Source organism: Tursiops truncatus, chromosome X (genome assembly GCF_011762595.2).
Source record: "Tursiops truncatus isolate mTurTru1 chromosome X, mTurTru1.mat.Y, whole genome shotgun sequence".
NCBI classification, from domain to species: domain Eukaryota; kingdom Metazoa; phylum Chordata; class Mammalia; order Artiodactyla; family Delphinidae; genus Tursiops; species Tursiops truncatus.
Window position 1 is genome coordinate 1,276,159 of NC_047055.1, and position 27,972 is coordinate 1,304,130.

Consider the following 27,972-nt stretch of genomic DNA (forward strand, 5'->3'; position numbering starts at 1 on the left):
GAACTGGGACAGCAGCGCACAGCGTGGCGTACAGTGCTGCCAAACCTGGGCAACTGCGGGCTACAACTCAGTTCGCATTTTCTTTACTCATGACACACATTTAAGAAACTGTTACCTTATGTTGGTCCCCAGCCCAGTTATCTGTAGTCTCATCAGAAAATTTATTAGGTGGTTGTTTTGTTAGCTATTCTGTCACTTAAAACCTTATCTTATAACCCATATTTATGATTCAAAGGTGAAAGTTACTCTTGTATACGTAGTTATGGCTTAACAGGAAAGTAGTTAACTGGCTTTGCTTTTAAAAAGAATAAAGCGCAACAATATAGATTTAAGTAATGGTTTGGCAATAAGCATAAATGAAAGGTAAAGAGGCCAGTCTTTACCTGCCCAAAGCCAACAGCTATTTTAATTCATTAAAATACACTTCACAGCCACTGTGATTTGTCTGGCACTGATTCCAAACATACTGAGCGGCTCATTCGGCTTTTCGCTCCGAGGTGCTCCTGGCACTGCCAGCTGATGGACCAGGATATCAGGCACCATGGATACCGCTGCACAAACAGCCTCCCCGATGCCACCTGGAGAAGCAAGGGACATTAGGCTCTGCTCTGGAAACAGCTAGTCAGCCTTAAATCCCCATCACATAGAGGCCTTTGAATTTGTGGTTCCCAGGGAAAAATATCTTTCACTGGCCGTTGATTCATAAACAACCATTCCCTGACTGACCAGAAGCATTCTCGTTCAAAAGTGCAGGTCTCCAAATTGCTCCCAGCCTCACTTACGGCAGGGGCTCTTTCCACTGGGGCTCCAGGGATGCAGGCGTCTGTGGAACTCAGATTCTCAAAGCTGTCAGGAACCTACGAACTGGATGCCGGCTTCGGAAGGGCCGGCTTGCAAGGCTGGCCCCGGGGTGGTGCCCGGGCAGTGGGCTGGTGCGAGTGCCCTGCATCAACAAGACACTTTCCCTACTGATAAGGGTGGTCCCTGTGCCTGGACTCTGGCACCACAGGGTGGTTTAGGGGGCGCACCTGCTTTCCTCTGGGAATCGGGAAGTTTGGCACGTGCCGGGCAGCGACCAGCCCTCAATGAAACCCGGGGCGCTGAGTCTCGAGTGGGCTCCCTGGGTCTCCAGGGAGGCATCTGTCACTGCCGGAGAAGGGAGAGTGCTCGGCTGGCCCCTCATGGGAGGGAGAGGGGAAGCCGAAGGTGTGGGGTTCTCCACCCCCGACCCGCGTCTTCTGTCCTTGGGGGTGCTGGTGCATGCCCTGTCCCTGTCATCAACCTCAGCCGGGAGGGCACTGGAGTGCTTTCCTGCAGGTCACGGGGTGTTCTTGGGGCCCCTGACACGCAAACCCATGAAGCTCCCCACTCCCTCCTCTGCCCCACCTGACCTTCCCTAGCCAAACACTGCCCAGCCCCCTCTCCCTGGCCACACTTTTCCTGCGTTTGCTGTGTTCTCTGCTTGCAAGGCACCATTGCCATTTTTTTGTGGGGGGCAAACTATTAATCATTCAATACTCAAGAGCAACTGTGAAGCTTCTTATGATGCCTCCCCTCACAATGCCAAGTTAGACACTCCTCTGCACTGCCACTGAACCAGCTACCCGGGGACCAGGCACTGCACACTGTGCTGAGCACACACAAACGAGGATGGGCATGGCCCCACCCTTGGCCAGCCAGTGTAGGCGGGCAAGAGATCCTATACCCATACCGTCGCAAAGAGCGAGTAATACAGGTTGCTGGGTGAGTGGTTGGCTGGAGGTGCTGCCCACGATCATGGCACACCTCTGGTCAAGGAAAACAAAAACACGCTGCACCAAAGCAGACTTTCAAAGTGGTCCCCAAGGCCTGCACACACCTTCTGAAGAGTGATCCTCCACTGTGATAATCTGGCCACCTGTGGCTTTTGCGTTGGAGATGACGGTGGCTGCATCCAGGGGTTTAACAGTAAACAGGTCGATGACGCGGATAGAAATATCTGGAGAACAGAGATAACCAGCTTGGTGTATGAAGCAGACTCAGAATAAAAGACAGATTGGGGCACACAGGCAGCCCGAGTCCTACCACTCCCAGCTTGAACTTCAGCATTCAGCAACAACCAACTGACCTTCTTGCTTAGAAAGATCATCGGCGGCTGCTAAGGCTTCATGCAAAGTCACTCCAGCTCCAACAACTGTGAGCCTGTCGTTGACACTGTTGCGGACGACCTGGTGTTGCACCCACAAAACAAAAATGCTGTGCTTACTACACACAGAGTGTGTCTCAAAGTGGAGGACCCTCTGCTACAGTGCTCTCCTGAGCCTACCAATTTCACCCCTTAATAGCTCACTATAAAAAAGGCCGAGTCAGCACACTGACCAACAAGGACATATTCTTTTTAATAAGCCCCACTTCGTGTTTGTTTAACAAACTCACCTACTTTTCCTCAGGATTCAAGATGCCAAATTACTAAGTTCTTTTACAATATGTATGCAAAATGACCCTTTAGCAAACCAGGTGGATTTCCAACTGGGATGTGAAAGGCTGAAGGCCGGAAGCGAGTTGTACAGCCCATCTGCTCCAGAGCATGGACTCACACCCACCAAGGGGTCTGAAAAGGCACCACCTCTGGACTGCTTGAACATCTTGTGGGGCACTCACACAGGATGGACTCCGATCATGAACGTGCTAATGGGGACCATTTGGAGGCATTTTTGAGGTGCATGCCCAAGTGCCCCGTGAAGCCTGTGCATCAGTGGACCCCTTCTGTGGCTGTGGAAAGCAAATCTCAGAGCAGGAGGAACTCGCCCAGGGCAGGGCTGAGACCAGCAGCCAGGCCCATCTGCCTTCAAAGCCCATGCTCCCAACCACTCGCTATTCTGTAAGGAGACAGGGTTCTCTGCTCTTTTTTTCATCGTTTTGTTTCCTCCAAAGTCACCCAACCAAAGGCATCTGGAAGTCTGCATTGCATTCCTCTGTACAGCTTTTGCTGTAGCTTAAGAACCACTGCTGACTACAGATATTCAGGGCTTCAAACCACCCATCCCCATTCTTCGAGAATGTTCTAGCGTTTTCACACACACACACACACACACACACACACACGTATAGATACATACATATACACATATACATACACACACCTACGCCCCCCTTTGCAAACCCAGCCCTTGAATTATCCATGGCATGCATATTATCATACACGTATTAACTCACATCAGGAAGTTACTTCATTTTGTCAGGACAGGACAAACATCAGGGGGGGAAAAAAAAAGAGAGATATGAGAAAGCTTTGAAAACCATATGACTATCACCAAGACACACTCCCCACCGCCCCTGGAGGCAAACATATGGCTTTGAGTTAAACATGGGAGTCAGGGAACAATAGTGTGAATGTGTAGTTCACATTGCAGTGAATAGTACAGCTTTTCCATTCAGCAGAATGGAGCTATGGGGGACTACTGACTGCTCTGGGTACACCTGCTCTACTGCGGCACTAAAGCCACCCCGCGCTCATGCACTCATTCTGAGCACTAGCCGCTGCGAATTCTGGAGCAGCCTAGCCCTTAGCAATCAAGTTGGAAGTCACCTATTACTCTTCAAGAGTGGCTATCAGTCTTTCACATACTTAAGGAGAGTATTAATGATGTTCTAAAAGGCTTATAAGATAAAGACAGGACAGAAAACTTTCCTATGCAGTATGATCTCAGCTAAGATATACTCATATATATACGTGTATATAGAAAAAGCCAGGAAGAAAATGTGCCCAAATGTCTGTAAGCACTGCTCTCTAGGTGGTGGGCAATCACTTATTTTCTCCACAGACGCTGCTGGTTTTCTGCACGCACAGCTCCGACAGGCAGGCACACAGACGCCAGGTCGCCGTGGGGGCTTGCATCCTGGTCTTCCTGAACACCTTCTCTGGCCCTCAACTACAAAACATGGCTGGTTGCTAACGATCTGTGCCTCTAGGGCTTTCTCAAGGATACAGGAGATAGGAGGCACCTTGCAATGCCAGCCTTTATCAGCAGGCCTGGGGGCGAGGCCACAATCCGTGTGAAAAAACAACCTCAGGGTCACACAATGGCCAGAGGCAAGATGGTTCATATTTGTTTGTTATATTCCTGGCCTTGGACCTGCAAAACCAGAACCTAACAGATATACTATTCATCTGAAATGGGTTCTATTATTTTGTTTAGCTTGAGGCTGTGATAAGGTACAGCAAAGCAACAAGTTGTTACCAGCTTATCTTTAAGGGCTCAACAAAGAGACTCCTTTCAGAAAGGAGAAAAGTTCAGTTCAGGCTGATACTGGCAGAATGTTCCTTCCTGAAGAAAAGCAGGCAAAGGTCACGAATTTTTTTTAAACTAGTGCAAAGAAAGAATGAAGCGTCAACTGTGGATGTCTCTAGCACTGGCTTCAACAACAGTGCTCTCCTCATGAACTGATACTGGAAGACACTGGAGAACTTAAGGCCTTACCTTGGCCCGTCCGATCTCAAAGATTTCATCTGGGGTGTAAATAACTGCAGTTTCTGGCCGACTGATCCGAATGTAGCACATCCCCTACGGTGTAAATGAACACCAGAGCCACAGTTTAGAAAATCAAACTAAATTTCCAACTAATAAACCTCAAAAAGAAGTGGGGGAGCACCTAACAATTCTTTGTACTAATAACAAAATGTGCCTTTTGGAGTGAGGGCCAGCTGTCACGGGGTCAGGTTACTACGAAGGACCCTGCTGGGTGCCCTGTGGCGAGCCCTCCACACTGCGCTGGCTCACCCATGTAGGAAAGCTTTCTCAAATATAAATCGATGTGTTGTGTCTCCACAGAACATAAACGTGGGGCAGGAGCACTGACTCACCTTGAATAGAAAGCCTACAACACATGGGAAACAACTTTTGTCCCAACAGCTTCTAATGCTCCATCCTCAGAAGTACCTTAGACACCAGAATCTAAAATGACTATTTCTCCAACAAAAAGATGTAAATACGTTTTTTATCACCTTGAACATATAAACAGGAATGTAAATGAATACTCAAATGTCTAGAGTATTTGTTAATTTACATACATATTTAAATCATACATGATAAACCAATATATGAATTTAGGAACACTGATTCCTTTTGTTCATTTACGTGTTATGAACTAGTTCTATTCGGTGTATTTTTATGAGGTACAATTGACTTAAGTGGAGCATGCCCTGAATTCTGATAAGTTATACACCGTGTAACCATCTCCTGAGTCTGGATAGCATTTGCACCTGCCCAGAAAGTTCCCTCATGCCTCTCTCCCGTCACTCTCCCCACCCAAGAAGCAACCTCTATTCTGATTTCCGTCACCACAGCTTTGTCTCTTTTGAACTTCCCACAAATAAGATCCTGCAGCACACAAGATTGCACTGTACATGCAAGGACATAAAACAATGTCTATGATATAGCAAGTAGAAAAATCCAGAACTATGTGTGAGGCCACTTAGGTTTAAAGGAAAAAAGTCAAAGAAACTCATGTCTCTAACACGTTGGAAATGCTTGGAACGGAACTTGCACAACCCACCCCAACTGTGCCCAGGGTTGCCCGTGCAGGGGCATGGGTGTATGCAGGGCTGCAGGGTGAGGTGAGTCTGGCGACCGCTAGCTAGAGTGGTTAGAAAGATAAAGATTCTGTCCCGTAGCCTCTGCTGCAGCTGGGTTCTGGACAGGAGTTAGGTTGTGTCCATCTGATGCCCTTGGGTGAGACTTCAGGAGGGGCAGGCAGGGCAGAAGCCAGACTTGTACCCGTCTCAGCTGTTTCTGAGGGTGGGACAGGGCTGGGAACCCCAGGGTTTGTCTACAGTGGCCTCCCACTGGCAACTGTCCAGTTTTCTGATATCACGAGGTGGCAGCTGCACGGGCTGTGTCTAAGGCCAGCACATGATGGCTTGTCGCTGGAGCCCACTTCCGTGGCCCTGCCAAGGGCTCCCTGTCTCAGAGCCCCAGAGCACTTCCTCCTTCTTGACCCAAGACCCACCCGATACAGGTCATCAGGGGTTCGAAATTCTTCTGCACTGTTTTTTTACAATGCGAATGTATTCATGTTCTTCGTGGTTCATCACCCTTTTTTGGGGCAATGGTTCTACTTTTAAAAGGAATCCTACAACCAAATTTCCTATAACGAATATCTATCTTCTTTATGCTGAGAAAAAAATGGGAAAAAAAATCAAACCATCAGTACCAAACTAGCATCAGAGCCCAGAAACATTTTCTGTCTGCACCAGTGTCCCCTTAAAAATACCTTGGTATTGGCCGCCAGCAACACAGCATGCTCCGTTGAGATGGCATCGCTTGGATAGAAAATAGTGCAGTTCGGAACCGTTCGGAACATGGCCAGATCCTCCAGGGCCATCTGGGAGGGGCTGTCTTCACCTGAGAAAGCAAAGCCATAGGCCAACAAAAAGATGAGCCTACTCTCTGTCAGTCAAGCAAGTGTGCTGGCATGGTGGCCACCATCGCAGCACACGCCACTGCCACACTCCGCATGAGGCTCCTCACTGACATTGCCAGCAACATGGCACAGGCCTCTTCTTGGCCCCAAGCCTCGCCAACACCTGGCACACAGTCACAGTGCTGCTGCCCTAAGTGACCCAACACTCCTCCCTGAGCACCAGGCCTCTGGCCCTGTTCTCTTCTCCCTAGCAGGGCCCCCTCAGACTCTGTCATTTCTTCTCTGCTCTTCTACCTTCTCCATCAAGAGACTAAAGTTTTCAGACTCAAATGGTCTCATTCATTTCTCATGGCCTTCAAAGTAGCTGAGCATTACAGAACATAACCTTTGGGGTGCCCTCGGGGTGCTGCTGGAACTCAGGGGGCCTTCGTGTGTGGGGGAAAGAAACTCTGTGGAAAGAGAAAGCCCAATGTACACTAGGGTGGCCTAGCTCTTCCAGCTAGGAAGGGAACTGTCACCGTGTACACTGCCTGGCCTGGGACTGCTGTCTCTCCTCAGGACCCCAGCTCCTCTGGGCTGGACCTAGAGCCACTTCTCCACTTAGCTGAGTTGAAAACTTACTCCTCACCCAGCCCCAGGCAGAGAGCCCAGACCCCCTCTCTCCTTGCTCTCTTCCCCTGCATCTGGCCCATCCAGAGACTTCTTAGCCAGTCCTGCTCTCCCAGGAAGTCCCCAAGACGACACCCAAACATGCACTTCCAGCTCTTCCCTCCAGCATGTGGCAGCAAGTGCCCCATCTTTCTAGACTCCCCATTTCTGTCATCCACGGACACGACTCCCGGATGTTTCCCAGGCAAGAAACCCCTGGGGACTGGGGTTTTGCTGTTCTTGCAGTCTGAGACTCCTCCTTCTGTCAGCAATGTTGAAATCTTTCTTCAGGTTCTCACAGATTCGCCCGATTTTCTATCCACTGCTAACACACACCTCGGTCCTCCTCCTGGCTCCCGTGTTTCCCACAGTTTCCATGTAGCCCATCCACGGTTAATGCCCATGTGTTGGGTGCCTCGAGGTTTCCCATTCTGTCCAAGCAGGCTGCTCGGGCCAGCAGAGCCCTGGCAGGCTGTGCTCCTTGCTTTGCTGTGCCCATGCTGCTCGTCCCCACTTAGACTAAGGCAACCAGAGAGCAGTAAACAATTCGGTGATGCCAGGGTGACCCAATCCCTACCTAGTATGTGGTTTGACAAAGAAGAGGCACTCAGGACAGATAATTATTTCTTGGTGACAGAAAAAATGGGCACTTTTCAGTAATACCAAGAGATCAGCTCAAAAGTTACCCAGAGTGTCTGGAACTTCTAGAACATGACACGGCTTTTTTCAAAAAGGAGGCTATGATAACCGAACATTATGGAACCTTAAGTACGCCGGCAGTTCAATCTCTTACAGGCTAATCTTTCTCTGTAAAGGAGGAAGGCGATTAAGATGACGGCATTGAGGACTCATACCTATGGATACCCCGCAGTGGGACCCAATAAGGTTGATGCTGGTTCGAGAGATGGCTCCCATCCGGATCTGATCAAATGCTCGGGTCAAAAAGGCAGCGAAGGTGCAAAGAAAAGTAACCATCCGACCACGGGTGGCGCATCCCAGTGCCACGCTCACCTGCAACACAAAGAAGGTGAATCAGAACGCTCCCGGACCCCACTGCCCCTTCCGTTCCCCAGCACAGAGTGTGGGGATCTCAGGGAAATCTCTACTCTGCACCCTCTCACCTTGCCACCCCTCCCCCAGGCACCTACCTGGGAAAAACCCAAACCTGGCAAATCCACGGTGTCCCCTGAATGCTGCCAGAAAAGAGAGGAACTGCAGTGCTAACCCTGCTCCTTCAAATCCAAGATGTGGAAGCTCGGGACACTCAAGGCCGCCCTGCAGTCCCCGTGGGTCTCCTTCCTATTCTCTTCCCCTACCTTCTAGTCCCCTCTCTCCCTGTCCCTTCGCATGCTTCCCCTGGGCACTTCCGGGGGCAGAGAGGGGAACAACGGAGGCTCTCCTATCCCATCCCCACGTCCCCACCGTGTCATTAGGAGACGGGACAGACCAGTACCTACTTGAGGCCCCCACTTGCCCACCCTGCTGAACCTCATCCTTCTCCTGCTTTCTCAAGGGCACCTCTGACCGTGCAATTATCCCCTCCCCTCCCATGTTTCCTCAGTTTCTCCCTCTCTGATCACTGAAGTGTGTGCTAGTATCTTCCATCTTCCCCCCTCACTTTCACCTTGTCCTCCCGCTCCAGGTGCTGCCCTTCGTCTATGTTCTCCTTCACAGGAAACTTCGCACCCTTCCTCATTTCCCACTTTCTGCCCGTTTCCCTTCATCTAGGCTGCCATTCCCTGTGAGGGACCCAGAAGCTGCCAAATGCAGAGGTCACCTGACCCTGTCTGCATCATATCTGACCTCTCGGGAGCCTCCAGCACTACAGACCACCCGTCTCACTGAACGCTGCTTCTCCTGCCCAGGCTGGTTCTGCCGGGCGGGGCACCTAGACTGAGTCCTGGGGCTCGGGCCACACTCCTCCTCATCTGTGCCCTCCCCGGGAACCAGCATATGGTCCCATTGTGTCACTCTGATGTGCTTGATGCTAACCACCCCTCCCTCTCTCTATTCTTCACCTCCCCTGGAACGCCAGGCTCACATACCCTGGCAGGTTTCAAACTAGAAGATGAACATCTTGGGGGTAAACAAAGACCGTCCAAGGGCAACATGGCCGTGGCTGGTCTCAACATCAAGATCCTTGACTCGCACGTCTGTCTGCCAGCAAAAGGGCCCAGGGCCTACTTCCCGCTGTCTCCCTGATAATCGCCTCCCAGTCACTGACTGCCAAAAGGCGCTCTCTCACCCACATCGGGTCCTTCAGTCGGGCAACATCCTGGAGATGTAAGAGCTCCGGATCAAAACGGAAAGGACAATTCGAAATAATCATAGCAGCCTTGAGAAACTACAGAACTCAAAAGGTTGGATAACAAATTCTTTTTTAAGTCAGGGGTTTTCCAATTCTTTTAACAAAACTGAAAGAGAACCTAATGCAACTGTCAACCCTTTATAAATAATTTTGCACCGACAACTGTACATGAAAGATCACTGTGTGATTTTTGGCTTATAACTGGGAAGGAATTCAAATGAATTGAATGATGTTGCCACAACAAAACTCTTTCCCTTCCCATCACCTTATTTATGTAAACAACATCTCTTTGCACTTACATCATTAAAATACGAATAGATTTTGTTCTGAAACTCGCCTCATTCTAGCTTTAAGTGTACTTAACCAATGCTACACAAGCTAATAATTATAACTGTAGCTCAATCCAGAAGAAAAAAAATTGTAATGCTCCAAGGCCTATGGACATAGGAAAATTTTTAAAAACTATCAGCGTATATGCATATTTTTATTGCAGAAAAGAGCTGTCAATAAAAGGCTTTCCTGCATAAATATATTTGGGGAAGCAGAACGTAAATAAGAATTCAAGTAGAAAAACGGATTTAATTTCTGACAAAGAGAGCCTTCATGTAATTGGATGATTTGAGTACTAAAGTGTCACAAATTTCAATATATGGGAAATTATATCCTTTGTATCTACTTAAATCTGTGATGAAAAATTTAGATGTTAACTTAAAGCTAGGCAGAAAAATATCTAGTTTAGAAAAACACATTCAGCAGTTTGGAAAGCAAACACATTTGGAGATAAATGATCTATCCTCTAACCTACCTGGCACCCCCATCCCCATTCTAACAGGTACCCTGACCCCCCCACCCCAGGGCCCAAAGAGAGCTGTGTTCCCAAAACCCATTCCTCCCCCAGTCTTGTCCATCTCAGGAAGCGACACTCCTCTGTTCCCAAGTGCTCTGGCCTATGCCCTAGTGCCAGCCTTGGTTCCTGCCCTGACACCTACCCCATGGCATCCTGCCGACTCTCCTGTCAAAGCTGATTCTGGATGAGTCTGCTTCTCTCCAACCCCACAGCTACTGTCCTGGTCCAAGTCGCTATCTCCTGTCACCTCCCCCAGTTCCCCCAACAAGCTATTCTCCACACCGGCCTTTCTTTCTGCTCCCTAAACAGCTCAGATTTGGGCATGCCACAGAGCTAGCTGGGCCCTCTGCTGGGAATACCGTCCCCCCAAGATCTATGCATGACTGACTCCTTGTCACTTAAGTCTCAGCTTAAATGTCACGTCCTCTGAGACCTTGCTCCTGACTGGCCCTAGTCATGCTACCACTGTAGTCACCAGTTTCACCCGGTAGCACTGGATACTACCCACTTGCTGGCTGCTTCTTTATTCATTTTTTTCAGTTGCTGATTGAAAGAATCAATGAGTTAGGAAGCAAGCTTTTTGATAGGCGGCTTAATTCAGAAAATTATGAATTGTATTTTTTTCCATTCAAAATGGAAACAGCTTAGCTTAATGAGACCCACAGAAAAATGTACATATTCTTACAATTGCAATGACCTACTTTACTGAACAGGAGGGGCTTAAATTCCAACACTGACAGGGCCAGGGAAGCACCGTGAACAAATGAGCGGGCCAGCAGGATGCAGGGACATGGTGAGCTGGCTGTGGACCCCTATCTAAATGGGGCCCCTGCTTGGCTCCAGCTAACTTGGCTCCAGCAGGCAGGAAGGAATGTCGTTCCAATGTTGCCAGATCTTCCCAATCTTCAAGAGAATCCAGAAATTTGGATTCCATATAAAATTTCCTGACTTTTAAAAGCTGGCAGCTGGGACTTCCCTGGCGGTCCAGTGGTTAAGACTCCGTGTTTCCAACGCAGGGGGCGCGGGTTTGATCCCTGGCCGGGGAACTAAGACCCCACATGCCACATGGTACAGGCAAAAAAAAAAAGCTGGCAACTAATTTAAAATATTTGTAAATACTACTTGTTCCAAATACAATATCTCTGGTGGTCACGTAAGGCCTGCTGGCCCACAGATTTCTGGCCAGTGCTGTTTTTGGCCTCTACGGTGTGAAGGTACGTGTGCGCTGGCCTCTGCACTGGCACAGAGCTTTACAAGGCAAGGCGTTTACTTGCACAAACTCCTTTCTCTCTCTTGAGGGCAGCGTGTGCAGATATGTGCATGCATAAGAGACTCCTGCATTAACGTCATCCTGGGAAGAGACTGAAGCACAGATAAGCAGAACAGCTCTACCTAAGGCCACAGCACTACTGACATTCTTGAGGCTGCAATTAGGGCAACATTTGAATATCTAGGATATATTAGGCCCCATGCAACAAGGTGGGGAGAAAAACTACAGTCCCTTGTAGCTTTCACTCTACTGGCCTCTGGGATGTTGTAGGATTGCCTGGTTGTGGGACGGGCAGGGCAGGAAGAATGGCGTCACCTAGAGCCACCAGGGAGCTGTGCATGCTTTAGGCCTGGAGGCCTGAGGGCAGATGGCTGGAGCCCCTCCCTGCAGTCCTGGAAGTCACCCCTCAGGCTCTGCCGGGCTGCTCTGTACTTGTTTCTCCCGACACTTTTTTCCTCCATTTCCTTTGCTTTTATAAGTGGAAAGAAAAACTGTAACCCAGCACAGGCCTCCTATGTCTGGTGGGCCACTGTTTGTCAATGAGAAGGCTCCAGATGGCTGTTCCCAGCATACATACCATGCTTTGCTCAGAAGAACACTCAACGAAGTGCTCAGGGTGTTCCTTCTTGAATATGTCAGAGAAGGTGGAGTTCTTGCTGTCACCGTCCAGCACAACGACTCTGTCATTTGCACGGCCCAGCTTAGCCAGGGCCAGACCACATGCTTTCCGAGTAGCTATCTGGAAGTTAAACAGCAGAGTTTCTTAGAATGGGTTTAGAAGGAAGGTGAATTGGTAGAATTATAAATTGTCATCTACATTAATGAAGAAAGAAAATTTGTGATTCACCAATAATCTCCTTTAGGGTAATAAAAAAGGACTGCTAGCCAATCTTAAATCCATACTTGGCTCACTGGGTATCAATTTCCCCCAAATAAATTTATTCTTCTGTCCCATTCCTATAGTTGATTTAAAAATTTAAATTTCCCAAAATGCAAATGCCTCTGTGAGTGTTTAACTATAAAACTGATGACACTCACTGTAAATATTAAAATGTAGAACTTTAGAAACATAATACAAATAATAATTCCATTAGGATATTGTTTGAGATTGGACTCAACCTAAGGATTAATTTAGGGGAGAACTGACATCCTTACAATATTGAGTTTTTCTATTAAAAAAAACAAGGTTTGGCATTTCCTCAAAGAGTTAAACAGAATTACTACGACCCAGCAATTCTACTTCTAGGTATATACCCAAGAGAAAAACACATCTATACGAAAGGTTGTACACAAATGTTCATTGCAGCATTATTCACAATAGCCAAAAGGTAGAAACAACCCAAATGTCCAGCAACAGATGAATGGATAAATAAAACATATGATATACCCATAAAACGGAGTACTGCCACCCCATGGATGAACCTCGAGAACACAGTGCTAAGTGAAATAAGCCAGACTCAAAACTTCGCATATTATATGATCCCATTTACATGAAATGTCTGGAATAGGCAAATCCACAGACACAGAAAGTAGATTAGCAGTTACTAGGGGCTGGGTGGGAATGGAGAGTAACTGCTAATGGGTATAGGGTTTCTCTTCGGGATGACGGAAATGTTGTAAGATTGAGTGTGGTGATGGTTGCACAACTCTGTCAGCATGCTAGAAACTACTGAATTGTACATTTCAAATGGGTAGATTATATAGAAATCTATAGCTTTATATATCTTTATTATCTCAATAAAGCTGTTATTTAAAAAACAAGGTTTGCCTCCTCATTTATTTGTCCTTGTTCATTCATCTAAACACTCTCAAAAATATTTTTTAAAACAGGCAATTCATGTAGATGAGTACAAAAGTCAAGTTATGAAAGAATATCGAGTGAAAAGGCCATCTTCCTCCCACTCTCCCAGTTCCTCTCCCCAGAGGTAAGGGAAATGACAGGTTTGTGTAGCATCCTTTTGGCAATGGTCTACTCACAAATACTTGGTGAGCATCTCATGCATACAAGGCATGAGAGCTTCTTTTAGGACTATAGTTTTATAAGTATCTTAACATAGACCTTATATACTTAAGTTTATTTTTAGTTATTTTAGTTTTTACTGCCACTGTAAAAGGGATAACCTCTCCATTTTATTAATATAAGAATCAATCTTTGCATATTAGTTTTGCTACAAGCTCTCTTTCTGGACTCCTCTTATTTCTAACCATTTTCTGTCGATTCTCTTGGGCTTTCCAGACATACAACTCTACCACCTGCAAAAAGGCTTGCCTTTTCATTGTCAGGACTGAGTCTTTTATTGTTAATGATCATAATTTCCCCCCTCCTAATACTGGTGAATGATATGCATTACTAATTTGAACTTCACTGATTCATATACTTCTTTAAGGTACTGAGTTGAGACCGGCGAACATTTTATTTAGAATTTTTACATCAATATTCATAAGTGAGGTTGGCCTGTAGTTTTTTCCTTTGGGATAGCACTATAACATTTTGGCTTCATAAATGTCTTTTTCCATATTCAAGAAGGTTTGAAATAGCCTAGGAATTCACCTATTCCTTGAAGGTTAAAATTAAGTCACTCTTGCAACTTAGTGAGCCTGGCACTTTGGAGGTATATAACTCTTGGACAGTTTTCTCAAATTTTTCTATGGCTGTTGATCTACTTAAGTGTTTTGTGTCTTTTTAGTCAATTTTGGTATTTTATGTATTCCTAAAAGAGGTCCATTTTTTTTTACAGGTTTTCATACCAATTAGCATAGTTTTCTCAAAATTCTGTTTTCTGCATCTGTGGTTGTCTCCTCTAGCGACTCATTTTATTCATTTATGATTTTCATCTCTTTAAGTAGGCTAGATAATAGTTTGTCTACTGTATTAGTAATTCAAAGAGCCAACTCTTTGATTTGTGTATTAATGTGACTTCTTGTTCTTTAATTCATTAACTTTTTACGAACTGGCCTGTTTCCTTAATTTTTCCTATTAGTAAAATATGAAAAGCTTCCAAAAAATGAAAAGCTTCCATAATCCCACCTACCTTACAGACATAAACACCTCATCATAATCAATGCTGCAATTGACATTCATTCTATTCTGCACACTTGCACAGGTGTTTCTGTAGGATAAATTCCTGTGAGTTGCACTGCTAGTTTGAAGGGTATGAACAGCTAAAGTGTTAACACATATTACCAAAGTAGCCTCTGTTTATATGTACTTTTCCCTTATTAATAGCATTCTTCTGCTTTTAAATTTGTTTTCTAATTTCTCAAATAGTCAATTCATTTATTTTACACCCATATTACCAGGCTAAGAAAACGTAGGTAACACTCAAAATGTCCCCAAATAAATAAATATTTCCTTCCTCCCAGGCTCGCCACCTTATTTCCTTAGGTTGTGAAGACCCTGCATACTTTGAATACAAAAGTGGTAACTAAAAGCAGAAAGGCTTTATGTTCAGGGTTTCGTGCCTAATTTGTTTCCTTTTTGAAGAACTGGTCTTTGATGAATTGACGTGTTTCCTTGTGTAATCCAGGGAATAAGCCCAACAGATCAATCCAGCCAGGCCCCCATCCTTTGAGAAGACACAGAAGCAAGCAAAAGTTGCATAGCAATGGACACAAATAAGCAGCGACTGACTGGTAAGAAAATTCAGACCTGAGTTAAGTTTGAAATCAAAGAATAAATATCAGAAACAGTAAAGGAGAAGGTAAATCCATATTTGTTGCTTATAATCTTTAGTTAAATATCACATCACCTAACAATTTATTCATTCCTGGAGATCAGAGTAAACAGAGTCCTCTGTATTTAGGAAAAGCAGAGAAAAAAGCAGTTTGCCTACCATGTCACCGACATTGTAAGCAGGTGGAGAGGTCATTTCTATATCTGTGATGTTGATTTGAGGTGAGTCTTCAACAGGGGGTTTTGGGTTAAGCTTCTTCTTGGTCTGTATCTGGCTCTCAATTAGTTTGATAATTGTTTCCACTCTTTCTTTTGGCATTGACCTTTCATGGCAATTTTCTGCATCCTCAACATCTGCAACCCAATGGATAAAACACATTCATTCCCTAAGTATCTAATGAGCTCCTATTTGGTCATCTGAAAGACATCCAGATGGAGACGATGTCAGCCACAGAGTAAAAACCTGGCACAGGGGGCCTGAAATAGTACTACAGTCGCAGGAGACAGCCTTGACAAAGGCCGAGAGGCTCCTGAGGGGGCCACTGGCCCATGTGCTGGTGAATGGAGGGGAGAGAGGGAGATGAGGCTGGACAGGCAGAGCAGACCATGGAGGATCTTATGGGTATAAGGAGTTTGAGTTCTGTCCAAAGCAAGATGGGAAACCACTGACGGGTTTGGAAGGGGGATGGTGACTGATCAGATCCATGTTGTAGAAGGGTCACCACAGCAGTCATGTGGGGGCTGGCTTGGGGAGACTGCAGTTAGGGAGAGATGACTGGGCCTGGGCAAGAGAGATGGAGAGGAGCAAACAGACTTGAGACGTATGTCAGGAGCAGAATCAATCAGAATCGATGACAGACTGGGTATGTGTGTAGGGGGCACATAAGGGAGAGGTGGAGGCAAGGACAATACCCAGGTTTCTTCCAGGAGCAAACTGGTCCAGTCATCATTTACTGAACGGGGGTACCAGAATAAGACTGTATTTTGAGAAGGAGTCATAGAAGAGTTTTATTCTAAAATGTCAACACTAAAAACACACCAGGAATCACACCTACTGCAACTATTTATACTTGAGATGAACAACTTCAGATGTCCACTTTGAAATCTGCAAGAAGAGTTTCAAAACCCCCTCCCTTCCCCGACCCTCAGTTCCACAGTTACCTTTCCCAGAGGCGCTGCTTTACTAGTGGCCTGTGTGTCCTCCCAGGTAGCATGGGAACAGGCTAGGGTGCTCGCAGGCACATACACTCATGTTTACGTATTTGCTCACGCTCAGCCCCGCTCTGGCTCTGCACTCCCGTGGAGATGGCTCCCTGCTGGTCGTCTAATTGACGGACTATCCTCTCAGCCACTCCCTCGCGCTCGCTTGCTGGGGGTCTGGGCTTCCTCCCCCTTGCCCTGACCAGATCTGCTATCTACAAGCAGGAAAAAGAGCAAAAGCGCTGGGCGCACGTCACAGGCATAATCACCGTGCATGAAGTCAGCTGTCTGCCCAGCTAGACTAAGCCTCTCTCCACCTCATACGCTAGGCAGGTTTTTGATAACCACAAGCAGGAAAGCAACACTTCCTTACGTGGCATGCCGTGGCCCCTGAAGGTCTTGGCAACTACAGCAGTGGGCTTGCTCTTCACTTGGGCCGCCTGCTGGAACACGTGGCACAGTGCCTCCACATCGCGGCCATCCACCACGAAAGTACTCCATCTGTCAACCGAGAAGTGGGCCAGGTTAGAAGGCGAAGAGGGGACGGGGCAGAAAGAAGGTGCCACAAAACGGGACAGTTACCCAAAGGCTTCACAGCGCTTCTGAAAGAGGTCTACACAGTGCTCGAGGGGCTGGGTGCCGCTGTGGCACAGGTGATTCACGTCAAAGATGGCCACGAGATTGTCCAGACTGTAGTGGGAAGCAAAGGCCATGGCCTCCCAGACGGAGCCTTCCGAGGACTCGCCATCTCCAATGAGGCAGAACACCCGGTAGCTGGGGCAAGCCAAGAGACGTTAGGACCCTGCCTGGGGCTCCTCTGGGCGGCTCAAGCAAATATATTTCATGGAGAGAAACAAAGGAGGAGACTGAAGCAGCTGCTTCAGACCTAAGACAATTTTCCTTGTCAATGCTGCCCAAATTCCACAGCTGAGGAAATGCAGCTTTAAAAGCTTGGGCCTCACGACACGGGCTGCACCTTCCGCTAGTCTTCTCATTCTAGCTGTAAAAGTAATTTCTACATTCTTCTGCCACTCCTCTGGGCCCAACGAATAAGAGAAGATGGGGAGAAGGCAGCTCCCTTAAATGCCCAAACGTTTACATATATGGTTTCTTGATAAGCTCCATGTTAAGCACTGCTACCTTCTATTTCTGATCTTACAAATTTATATAAAATAATAACAATCAAAACATCCGACCTCAGGAGCGTTTGTTCTGTTATAAATATTAAACTCCTCCGCAGCAGAAACATGAAATGTTTAAACCACTAAAACACAACCTAGACCCCCCAAAAATGCTATAAATGAAGTATAAAAATAGTGATTAACCACAGGATAGGGACTAACAGAGGCAACAGTGAGAGACGCAAAAGGTCAACTGTGGAGGAAGCACAACAAAGTGCCTCCAGAGGGGCCACCTGGGCTGGAACCTGGGACTGAGGGGCTGCAGACTCAGGCACGCTGGGTGAACCATGGGAGTAGAACATGCACACCATCATGGCCAACCCTGAGCCCCCCAGGATCCTCCATCTTGCTGCTCCTACATCAGCAGCACCTGGGCACACACCCCTGCAAGAAAGGCATGGATCTGCCTGTCTTCAGGAAGGTGGACCATTCCAGAAAAAGAGACCTTTGATTAACATGTAGGGGTCCCCAATGGAAAGGCAAATACACCATCTGTTCACTCTATAGTGAACCTCACTGAGATATGGGAAACAGGAAGATGTATCTCTTAGTAAAAACTTGAATCCTAGGACTTCCCTGGTGCTCCAATGGCTAAGACGCCATGCTCCCAATGCAGGGGGCTCGGGTTCGATCCCTGGTCAGGGAACTAGATCCCACAGTGCTGCAGCTAAGACCCTGCATACCGCAACTCAAGATCTCGCATGCCGCAACTAAGACCCAGCGCAGCTCGCTAAATAAACAAACAAGCAATAAATAAATGTTTAAACAAAACTTAGACTTGAATCCTAATAAACTGTTTTCTTTCTTTTTAAAAATATTTATTTATTTATTTTGGCTGTGCTGGGTCTTAGTTGCAGCATGTGGGATCCTACAGTTGTGGCATGTGGGCTCATAGTTGCAGCATGCGGGATTCTTACTTGCGGCATGCATGTGGGATCTAGTTCTCTGAACAGGGATCGAACCCGGGCTCCCTGCATTGGGAGTGCGGCGTCTTACCCACTGGACCACCAGGGAAGTCCCTAATGAACTGATTTCTATACTGCAGGCAGCACTTAGGACCCAAAAGGAGATGCTGGAACAGCATCATGAAATATGATTTCTTTTTACTCCTTGAGTACTTGGTAACCTGAACTTTTAACACAATCACTGTCTTCCCAAACTAATAAGCGATAAATAAAGCCAAAGTGCTGGGGGAGGGGGTCGGGGGGTGGGAACAGTTAAGTGGTTTCTGGGTAAGCGCCTTACCTGGCCTTGTCAAAGTACCTGCCAGTATATGCCATCCCACACGCGATCCCCAGTCCTTGCCCCAGCCATCCAGTTGCCACATTAACAAACGACAGTCTCTGTAAGAGAAGGGACCAAATGAATCTACACACCCTCATGCACCCCAAAGTGTCAGATCAACGTCACAAAGACAACAGAGTCACACGTAATCCAGCTGGTGAGGGCAACTGGAGCTCTGACAACATAGAAGTGGGAAGCTTCTGCACACAGCAGCCTAAACAGAGCCCAAGAGCAAAGCAGAAAAAAAATATAAGCACGAGTCTTGCCATTTCCACAAGACCTTTTATCTAGTTGTATACAGACCAGATATTCAATGTTTTTGGAGAATATGGACTCTTAAATAGAAACTAGAAACACTGAAGAAGATTTCAATTTCCCTGGTTTGTAAAACTCAAGTCAACTGAGATTTGAGAAGTGGTGATGTAGGAGGTTATGCTAGAAATAAATCACTTTCTACCACCGCTCCATTTATCCCCACTGACCTGCTTGTACGCACAGGCTATCACTGTCCCATGGAGAGAATGTGGCCCTATGAGGGCCACAAGGTGGTGCCAATGCCAAAGGTCTGCTGCACTAAGGCCTCACTCACTCCCAAGCTTCTGAAGAGATATCAAACTTATTCAACACTTCCGCTGCCACCATCTTGGCCTGGCCACAAACATCTCTTGCCTCTGTCAGAGCAGTGGCCTCCCTGCTTCCCTCCACAGTCGTTCTCAACACAGCCACCAGGCGGAGCACGATAAAACCGAAGTCCGCCCCTCAATTGCTGCGGAGAACTGTCCAAGGTCTCGTCATCTAACGTCAAGTAGGGCTCAAGTTCTTGCAGTGGCCTGTTCACTCCAGACCCCCATCACCTCCCACTGCTCCGGGTGCCTGGCCTCCTGGCTGTCCTTTGAACACGCCACGCACATGCCTGCCTCAGGGCTTTAGCAGGTGTGGCTCCCTCTCTGCTGAGTGCTCAGTGCTTGTGCCTAAATAAGGGCACAGCTTACTCCCTCACACCCTCCAAGTCTCTGCTCAAATGTCAACACCAAGGCTTTCCTGGACCATCTCTTTCACCTAGTACCTGCCCTCCACTTCCCTTGGATCTAGGATACTCAGCCCCATCTGACATGATATTTCTGGATTTGTTTCTTGTCTGCCCCCTTCCTCCATTCAGATGTCAACTCCATTCAGAGACTGGTTTGTGTTCTCACTACCACGATGAGTGGATGGTACTTGTTCGTCTCAGATTCCTCTCCTGTTTTGCTCCACCCTACTGTTCTGCTCTTCCTGGGGCTCCTGACCTTCCTTAACTTTCTCTACGTGCTTTGTGCCCTCACAGATTCCTGTTTTGCATCTCTAGCCCCAAGAACTGTCCCACTGAAGTCTCTCTTGACAACGTCGCTAGCTTAGTCTTTCTCCTTACAGCTCCTATTTTACTCCTGTAACAAGCTCTGGCTCCCAGGTGCCTTATGTGCCCTTGGAGCGAGCCTGCGCTCTACACTCAGACCAACTCCACTTCCCCCCAGCTTTAACGCGGGGGACAAGTAAGCCCACTTCCATAAGGCTTTGCTCTCTGGGTATGATGGTGAGGAAAGCCCCGTTCAGGAAGCAAGAGGCTGTAGGATTAATTGAGAAGATTGATGGGGCATCAACATGATGTCTGGTATGGTGGAAGCATGCCAACATGGCTTCCCTTTCCTTTCCCAAGAATCATTTCGCTGTGGGGGGGACACTTACAACTGGGGGCCAATAATAAAGATGCACACAAGCTGCTGAAGGCGCCCAGGAAAGAAAGCTTTCTCTTCCTGGTGGTACTTCTCATCTTTGTTCTGACACAAAGTATGCTTCAAGAACAAATTTACAAGAAGGCTTTTTGGTTCCTTCCCAGGCCTCCTTGGCTAAAGAAAACAAAAGAGCTGATAAAACAAAAACTAAGGCCTGGGTGGTGGACGGAGAGATGATGAGCACCTCAGTCAGTGCCATGGCCAGGCCTTAGCCAGCGGCCTCCTCATGCAGCTGTCTACATAGACACTCCTGCCCCGGGAGCACAGATTATGGAGACCCTGGCTTCTCGGCCTCTAGCAAATCCATTTACTCCATTCCCAACCAGAGCCAAGATGGACTATGCTCCTGAGTGTTTTCTTTTTTAAAAAAACTAAATTTATGGGCTTCCCTGGTGGCAGAGTGGTTGGGAGTCCGCCTGCCGACGCAGGGGACGCGGGTTTATGCCCCGGTCCGGGAAGATCCCACATGCCGCGGAGCGGCTGGGCCCGTGAGCCATGGATGGTGAGCCTGTGCGTCCAGAGCCTGTGCTCCGCAACGGGAGAGGCCACAGCAGTGAGAGGCCACCAGGGAATTCCCACATCTTTCCCTTTTTTTAAAGTAAAGCTCTAAACACCCATACTTTGTTTGTACACCTATAGTTATTCAGTTTTTATGATGAAGGAAATTCAAGCTTACAGAAAAGTTGTACAAATAGTACAATGAAGTTCCATATACTCTTTACCTAAATTCGTTGACTATTACTAATGGACTTCGTTTGCTTCATCTCTCTTCCTCTACACACACGTTTTATTTATCCTTTGCCAAACCTCATTTGAGATTATGTTTTAGACACCAAGACAAGGATCACAACTACGGCTCCAGGTATTCTGCCTATACTCTGCCTCTGTCTTTACTTCCCGCTGCCCAGATCTGGGGTTTCTATTTGCACATGTCGTTCGACCAGTTGAGCTTTAAATGCTTTGCTCAGAACACAGCAAACTTTCAGACAGCATCAAAAGAGCTGCTTGTTCTTCTAGATCGACCTTGCTTTTAATATTTCTTTTCTTTCCTGTCCCCCAATGTCATGAGGTATCTCGTACTATAGCCTAATGAGAAACTCCTTATTGGTATTAGGTCAGATATGCAGAGAAATGGAAGAGAAAGCTGATGGACAGGTGGGACATCCCTCCAAATCAACCTCAACGTTCCTCGAGTTCAACAAGTTGGATTCACTCATGTGGCCCTCCTCTACCCAGGTGGCAGAGGATCGGAGCAGCACGACCCTGACAAGGGGGGCTTTAGTGGGGTAAAGTGAGGCAACCATCAAAGGAAAAGAAGGACTGCCAGCTGCCACAAGTCTTCCTTCCCACCACGCAGCCCTCACTAGAACACCTTTTAGATCTTTATGAGGTGCCATGGTCTGAATGTTTGTGCCCCCTCCCCAGAATCCATTATGTTGAAAACCTAATGCCCAAGGTGATAGTATTAGGAGGTAGCAGTCTTTGGTTAGTGATTAGGTCATGAGGGCAGAACCCTGAAGAGTGGGGTTAATGCCCTTATGAAAGAGACCATTTCTCCTTACATCACACGAGGATACAGTGAGAAGTCTGCCACCAGGAACAGGGCCCTCACCAGAGCATGACCATGCTGGCGCCTTGATCTTAGACTTCTAACCTCCAGAACTGTGAGAAATAAATTTCTATTGTTCATAAGCCACCCAGTCTCTGGTGTTTTATTATACCAGCCTGAACAGATGAAGCCATGAGGCAAAGAGAGAAGCACCAAAAGGATAAACAGAGGCCATTTCAGGTCTTGTTGCCACATGGTGGCTTTTAAAATGAGTTCAGGAACCAAGTGTCTGAGCATGGGTTCTTATGCCAGCTTACCTTGGAGAGGACGAATCTGTCATTGTTCGGGTTCTCCGGGTCCGTGAGTTTATACCTCATGATGTAGAACAACAGCACGGACATGATCTCAGATGCACTGCTGCACAATATGGGGTGGCTGAAAGACATGGCACAGGTCGTTTCTCACAGGCAAGTGACTCACCAGGGACACATACAGTGCATGAGGAGGGCTTTCAGCACATGGTCTCCTCAAACTGGAAGCAGTAGTCATTTCTCCCAGCCTGAAAGAATCCAGCCAAGGGAAAGGGATGCTGGGCCACTGCCCACCAAGTTCACAGCTTTTAAGGATGCTTTGAGGCCCTGGAACCTCACAACTCCTCTCCCTGTAGGGAGCAAGACCACACAGACCAGCCCCCTTCTATCAGTGGAGCACCGGCATACTTGGGGAAGTTCGCCTGGTGACTCTGTAAGCATTTGAGTGTCATTTCACTTGTATGAATTCATCTGTGATATCATTAATCAGAAATTTCACAAAGCAGAAATAAACCCACACGTATGTGGTCAACTAATTTTTGATGAGGGAGCCAAGAATACTCAATGCAGAAAAAACAGTCTCTTCAACAACTGATACAGGAAAAATTGGATATTCACATGTAAAAAAATGAAACTGGACATCTATCTTATACCACTCACAGAAATTAACTTGAAATGGATTAAAACTTAAACGTAAGACCAAAAACCATAAAACTCCTAGAAGAAAAACATAGGCACTACACTACTTGACCTGAGTCTTCACGAGGATTCTTTGAATCAGACACTAAAAGCAAAAGCAAAAGCAACAAAAACAACAAACAAAAACCAAGTGGGACTGAACAAAACTCTTCATGGCAAAGGAAACCATCAAAAAAATGTAAAAGCAACCTACTGAATAGGAGAAAGTATTTGCAAATCACATATCTGATAATGTGTTTATATGGAAAATATATAAAGAAGTCACACAATTCCATAAAAAAACAACAAAAAGTCCTCTTAAAAATGGTCAAGGGATCTGAATAGGCATTTTCCCAAAGAACACATACAACAGGCACATGAAAAGGTGCTCAACATCACTGATCATCAGGGAAATTGCAAGTCAAAACCACAATGAGCTATCCCCTCACACCTATCAGAACGGCTGTCATCAAAAAGATGAGTTAACAAATCTGGCAAAGATGTGGAGAAAAGAGAACCCTTGTGCACTGTTGGTGGGAATGTAAATTAGAGGAGCCACTATGGAAAACAATATGGAGGATCTTAAAAGAAAACAACAACAAACAAACCACCATATGATCCAGCAATTCCACTACTGGGAGTATATCTGAAGAAAATGAAAACACTATGTGGAAGAGATATCTGCACCCCTACGTTCACAGCAGCACTATTTACAATAGCCAAGCTATGGAAACAACTGAAGTGTCTGACAGATGAATGGACAAAGGAGATGTGGTACAGATATATAATGGAACATAATTCAGGCACAAAAAGGAAATTCTGCCATTTATGACAACATGGATGGGCCTTGAGAACAGTATGCTAGATGAAGTAACTCACAGAAAAAGAAATACTGTATTATTACACTGTGGAATCTAAAAAAAACCCCAAACCCAAACTCATAGAAAAAGAGATCACCAGATTTGTGGTTACCAAAGGTGGGGGTTGAGGGGAGGAGGAACTGGATGAAGGTGTCGAAAGTTACAAACTTCCAGATATAAAATAATTAAATACAGGGCTTCCCTGGTGGCGCAGTGGTTAAGAATCTGCCTGCCAATGCAGGGGACACGGATTCGAGCCCTGGTCCAGGAAGATTCCACATGCCGCAGAGCAACTAAGCCCATGAGCCACAACTACTGAGCCTGTGCTCTAGAGCCTGTGCTCTGCAACAAGAGAAGCCACAACAATGAGAAGCCTGCACACTGCAATAAGGCCCCTGCTCACCACAACTAGAGAAAGCCAGCGTGCAGCAACGAAGACCCAACACAGCCAAAAAAACAGACAAACCCACAAAACTCCACAAATAAGTAAATAAATTTTAAAAATAAATAAATAAATAGTTGGGATGTAATATATAACAAAATGACTATAATTAACACTGCTGTATGATATATTTGAAAGTTGTTAACAGTAGATCCTAAGAATTCTCATTACAGGGAAAAAACATTTTTCCATTTTTTGGTATCTATGAGATGATGGGTAATAAATAAACTGACTGTATTTATCATTTTACAATATATGTAAGTCAAATCATTATGCTGTATACCTTAGATAGTGCTGTGTGCTCAATTACATCTCAATAAAACTGGGAAAGAAAATTTTAAAAAAATCCAACAAAGAAAACGCATTCTACTTCCTAAAATGAATTTCTTTTAGGAAGTGAATGGTCAGACCGAGAAGTTTCTCGTTGTGGTGTAACTTGAGGCCCTTATAGAATGAAGAAACTGCTGCTCTTAGAAAGCAGCCTGCATGGGAGTCCAGACAGTCTGCCATTAATTAATAAGGGGAGGAGGTGGCAGGGCAGAGGACAAAACCAACTCCCTAGAGCCCTGCCATGCCCCAAAAGTCAGAAGAGTAACATTTTAAGCCCAGCTCATGTGTATTAATAATCTCCCCTTTCAAGTTTCACAATACAGAAAATGGAGAGTTAAACCTCTTGCCTTTGCAAGTATCCCAAGTGGATAATTTGAATTTAAAAGCTGTTACGGATCTCTTGAGAAAATGCAAACTGTTATTAATTTTGAAGGTGAAGGGAGCAAAATGAAAATGTAAAAAAAAAAAAATCCAAAACCATGCAGGTCTTAAACTCATTGACATTGCCTTTTTAAAGTTATAGCACAGGCTGGAGAACAAAACTTAAAAAAGATATCACACAAACTATTTTATCTGACCAGGACAGGGTGAAGTTAGAAGTCAATAATAGAAAGAAAATGGTAAAATTCACACATTTGTGGGAATTAAACAACACACTCTTATAATAACTTTAAATGGGGTATAATACATAAAAGCATTAAATCACTATCCTGCACACGCGACACTAATGTAAGAGTCGACTGTACTTCGATTAAAAAAGAAAACAACCTTCCCCCACAACGCACTTGAACGAACAATGGGTCAAAGAAACTTCAAGAGAGTTGGAAAGTATTGAGACAAATGAAGAAGAAAACATAAGACACCAAAATTTATGGGATGTGGCAAAAGCAGTGACAAGAGATAAGTTTACAGCTGTAAATGTTTGCATTAAAAAAGAACGATCTCTGGGAATTCCCTGGTGGTCCAGTGGTTCGGACTCGGCGTTTTCACTGCAGTGGACACAGGTTCGATCCTTGGTCGGGGACCTAAGATCCCGCAATCTGCACAGCGCGGTCAAAATAAATAAATGAATAAGTAAATAAAACTTAAAAAAAAGAACGATCTCAAAGAAGAAAACCTAACTTCACAACTTAGTAACTAGGAAAAGCAGAACTAAACCCAAAGCTACCAGAATGGAAAACGTAATAAATATTATTGCAGAAATAAAAGACTAGGAAAGCAATGTAGAAAATGAACCAAAACAAAAGCTGGTTCTTTGAAAAGATCAACAAAATTAATAAGCCTTGGGCTTCCCTGGTGGCGCAGTGGTTAAGAATCCGCCTTAACCCACCAGGGTTCGAGCCCTGGTCTGGGAAGATCCCACATGCCGCGGAGCAGCTAAGCCCATGCGCCACAACTACTGAGCCTGCACTCTAGAGCCCGCGAGCCACAAGTACTGAGGCCCGTGCGCCTAGAGCCCGTGCTCCACAACGAGAGCCCTGCGCACCACAACGAAGAATAGCCGCCCCCCCCAAGCCCGCACGCGCGGCAACGAAGACCCAACGCAGCCAAAACAAAAACAAAAACAAAAGCCTTTAGCTAAAGTAAGGAAAAAACAGAAAATTACTGAATTTACTAAATCCGATTTGAAATTACTAATTACATTTCAGGAATGAAAGTAAGGATATAACCACCGATTCTACAGACATAAAAAGGACTATAAAGGACTGTGAACAATTGTACGCCAATAAATCAGTTAACCTAGAAGAAATTTTTAGAAATAGAAAATCTGAATAAACCTACAATAAGGGGATTGAATCAGTAGTCGAAAAGCTCCGTGACAAAAAAAACACTTTGAACCTGATGGCCTCACTGGTGAATCCTCAATCCTCCTCCAACTTTCCCCAAAAACTGAAGGGAACACACTGAAACTCACTCTGGGGCCAGAACTGCCTCCACACTAAAGGCAGACAAATACCTTCGGGGAAAACTGACGGCTGACATCTCTCACGAATACTGACGCAAACATCCTCGACAAAACACCAGCAGAACCAACAGTCCCCTTTCGCTCCGATTCCTACTCGCCTATTACTTTCTTCTAGGCTTTACTTCCTTAACTCCACGTCCTGGGTCGGGACCCTGGCGTCGAGGACAACCACTCACACGGAAAACGCCGGGCCGCTCCCGCTCCCACTCTAGCCGGGCGGACGCAGGCGCTCCGCCCGCCGGCCCGCGTCCCGGCTTCTCTCCGCGAGCAGGAGAGGCCGGAGGCCCTGGGCCGCCACCGTCGGCCGGCCGCGGGCCAGCGAGGCGCGGTACCTGACTGAGTACGTGGCCAGCGGCGGCCACGAGTGTGCGGGTGGCTGCCAAGCCCTGAGGGCCTGAAATGGGGCCACTAAATAACGAAGCGCACCCCGCCCCCGACGGCTCCGTTCAACTCTCTCCCCGGCCGTCGCCGCAGGGCCGGCCGCGCAACGACCGGAGCTTCGACCAGGGCGCCGTACCGAAAGCCTGAGGCGCAGAGGGTCCTGATGGCGTGGAGGCGCAGGCGATTGGCCATGTCTCGCAGCACCTGCAAGATGTCCTCGTCAATCTTGGCTTCTTCCGCCATCGTTCCGCTCGCCTCCTGTTCAGCCATAGCTGAGATCTCGCCCACGTGTGAGGAGCAAACGGCGCGCAGCCTCCTCAGCTAGCCGCACGCGCGCCGCTCCCTCCGCGCGCCGCTCCCTCCGCGCGCCGCTCCCTCCGCGCGCCGCTCCCTCCGCGCGCCGCTCCCTCCGCGTCTGAGGAGCAAATGGCGCGGAGCCTCCTCAGCTGGCCGCAGGCGTGCCGCTCCCTACGCGCGCCCTCCAACTCCATCGATTTTGAACAATTGTTATTCATATGTTGCACATTATTCGAAATAATTTAATTCTTTTATATCTGCCCTCGTCCTATCAATTCAAAGAGGGCTGCCTACACGCAGGACCAGGTCTACTTTTGGGGTGATAAAAAAATTCTGGAAGTAGATGGTGTGATAGTTGCGCGATGTGGTGACCGTAGTAAAGGAGGGCCGATGCATTCACAGGCTTTAAAAGAGTTATTGATACAATAGTGCAGTTTGTTTTGCGCACTTCCTCACACTATAAAAAAAGCCACGCTGGAATCTTCCCCTTTGCAGCCGACTCCCTCCAGCCCCTTAGCAGCCCAGCCCCCGGCAGTGGGGGTTGGGAGGTCTTCACAGCAAGTGAGGCGGCCTGAG

The 27,972-nt window shown here is 46.7% G+C and overlaps 1 protein-coding gene across 2 annotated transcripts; it reads right to left on the reverse strand.

The window, feature by feature from the left end:
- Positions 1–376: 376 nt before the first annotated feature.
- On the reverse strand, positions 377–27,369 carry TKTL1 (transketolase like 1). Of its 2 annotated transcripts, none has more exons than XM_004329307.4 (13): positions 27,236–27,369; positions 22,449–22,566; positions 18,775–18,872; positions 16,931–17,122; positions 16,722–16,849; positions 15,309–15,502; positions 12,053–12,214; positions 7,905–8,061; positions 6,253–6,383; positions 4,461–4,544; positions 2,108–2,207; positions 1,859–1,978; positions 377–578 (listed from the first exon to the last, which is right to left on the reverse strand). In XM_004329307.4, exons 1-13 carry the CDS (start codon positions 27,367–27,369, stop codon positions 406–408), a joined length of 1,791 nt encoding a protein of 596 aa, XP_004329355.1. In that variant the 3' UTR covers positions 377–405. The 2 variants fall into 2 exon arrangements, 1 of the variants encoding a protein (XP_004329355.1); XR_012329302.1 differs by having other exon boundaries at positions 464–578; positions 783–1,978.
- Between the last annotated feature and the right edge of the window lie 603 nt (positions 27,370–27,972).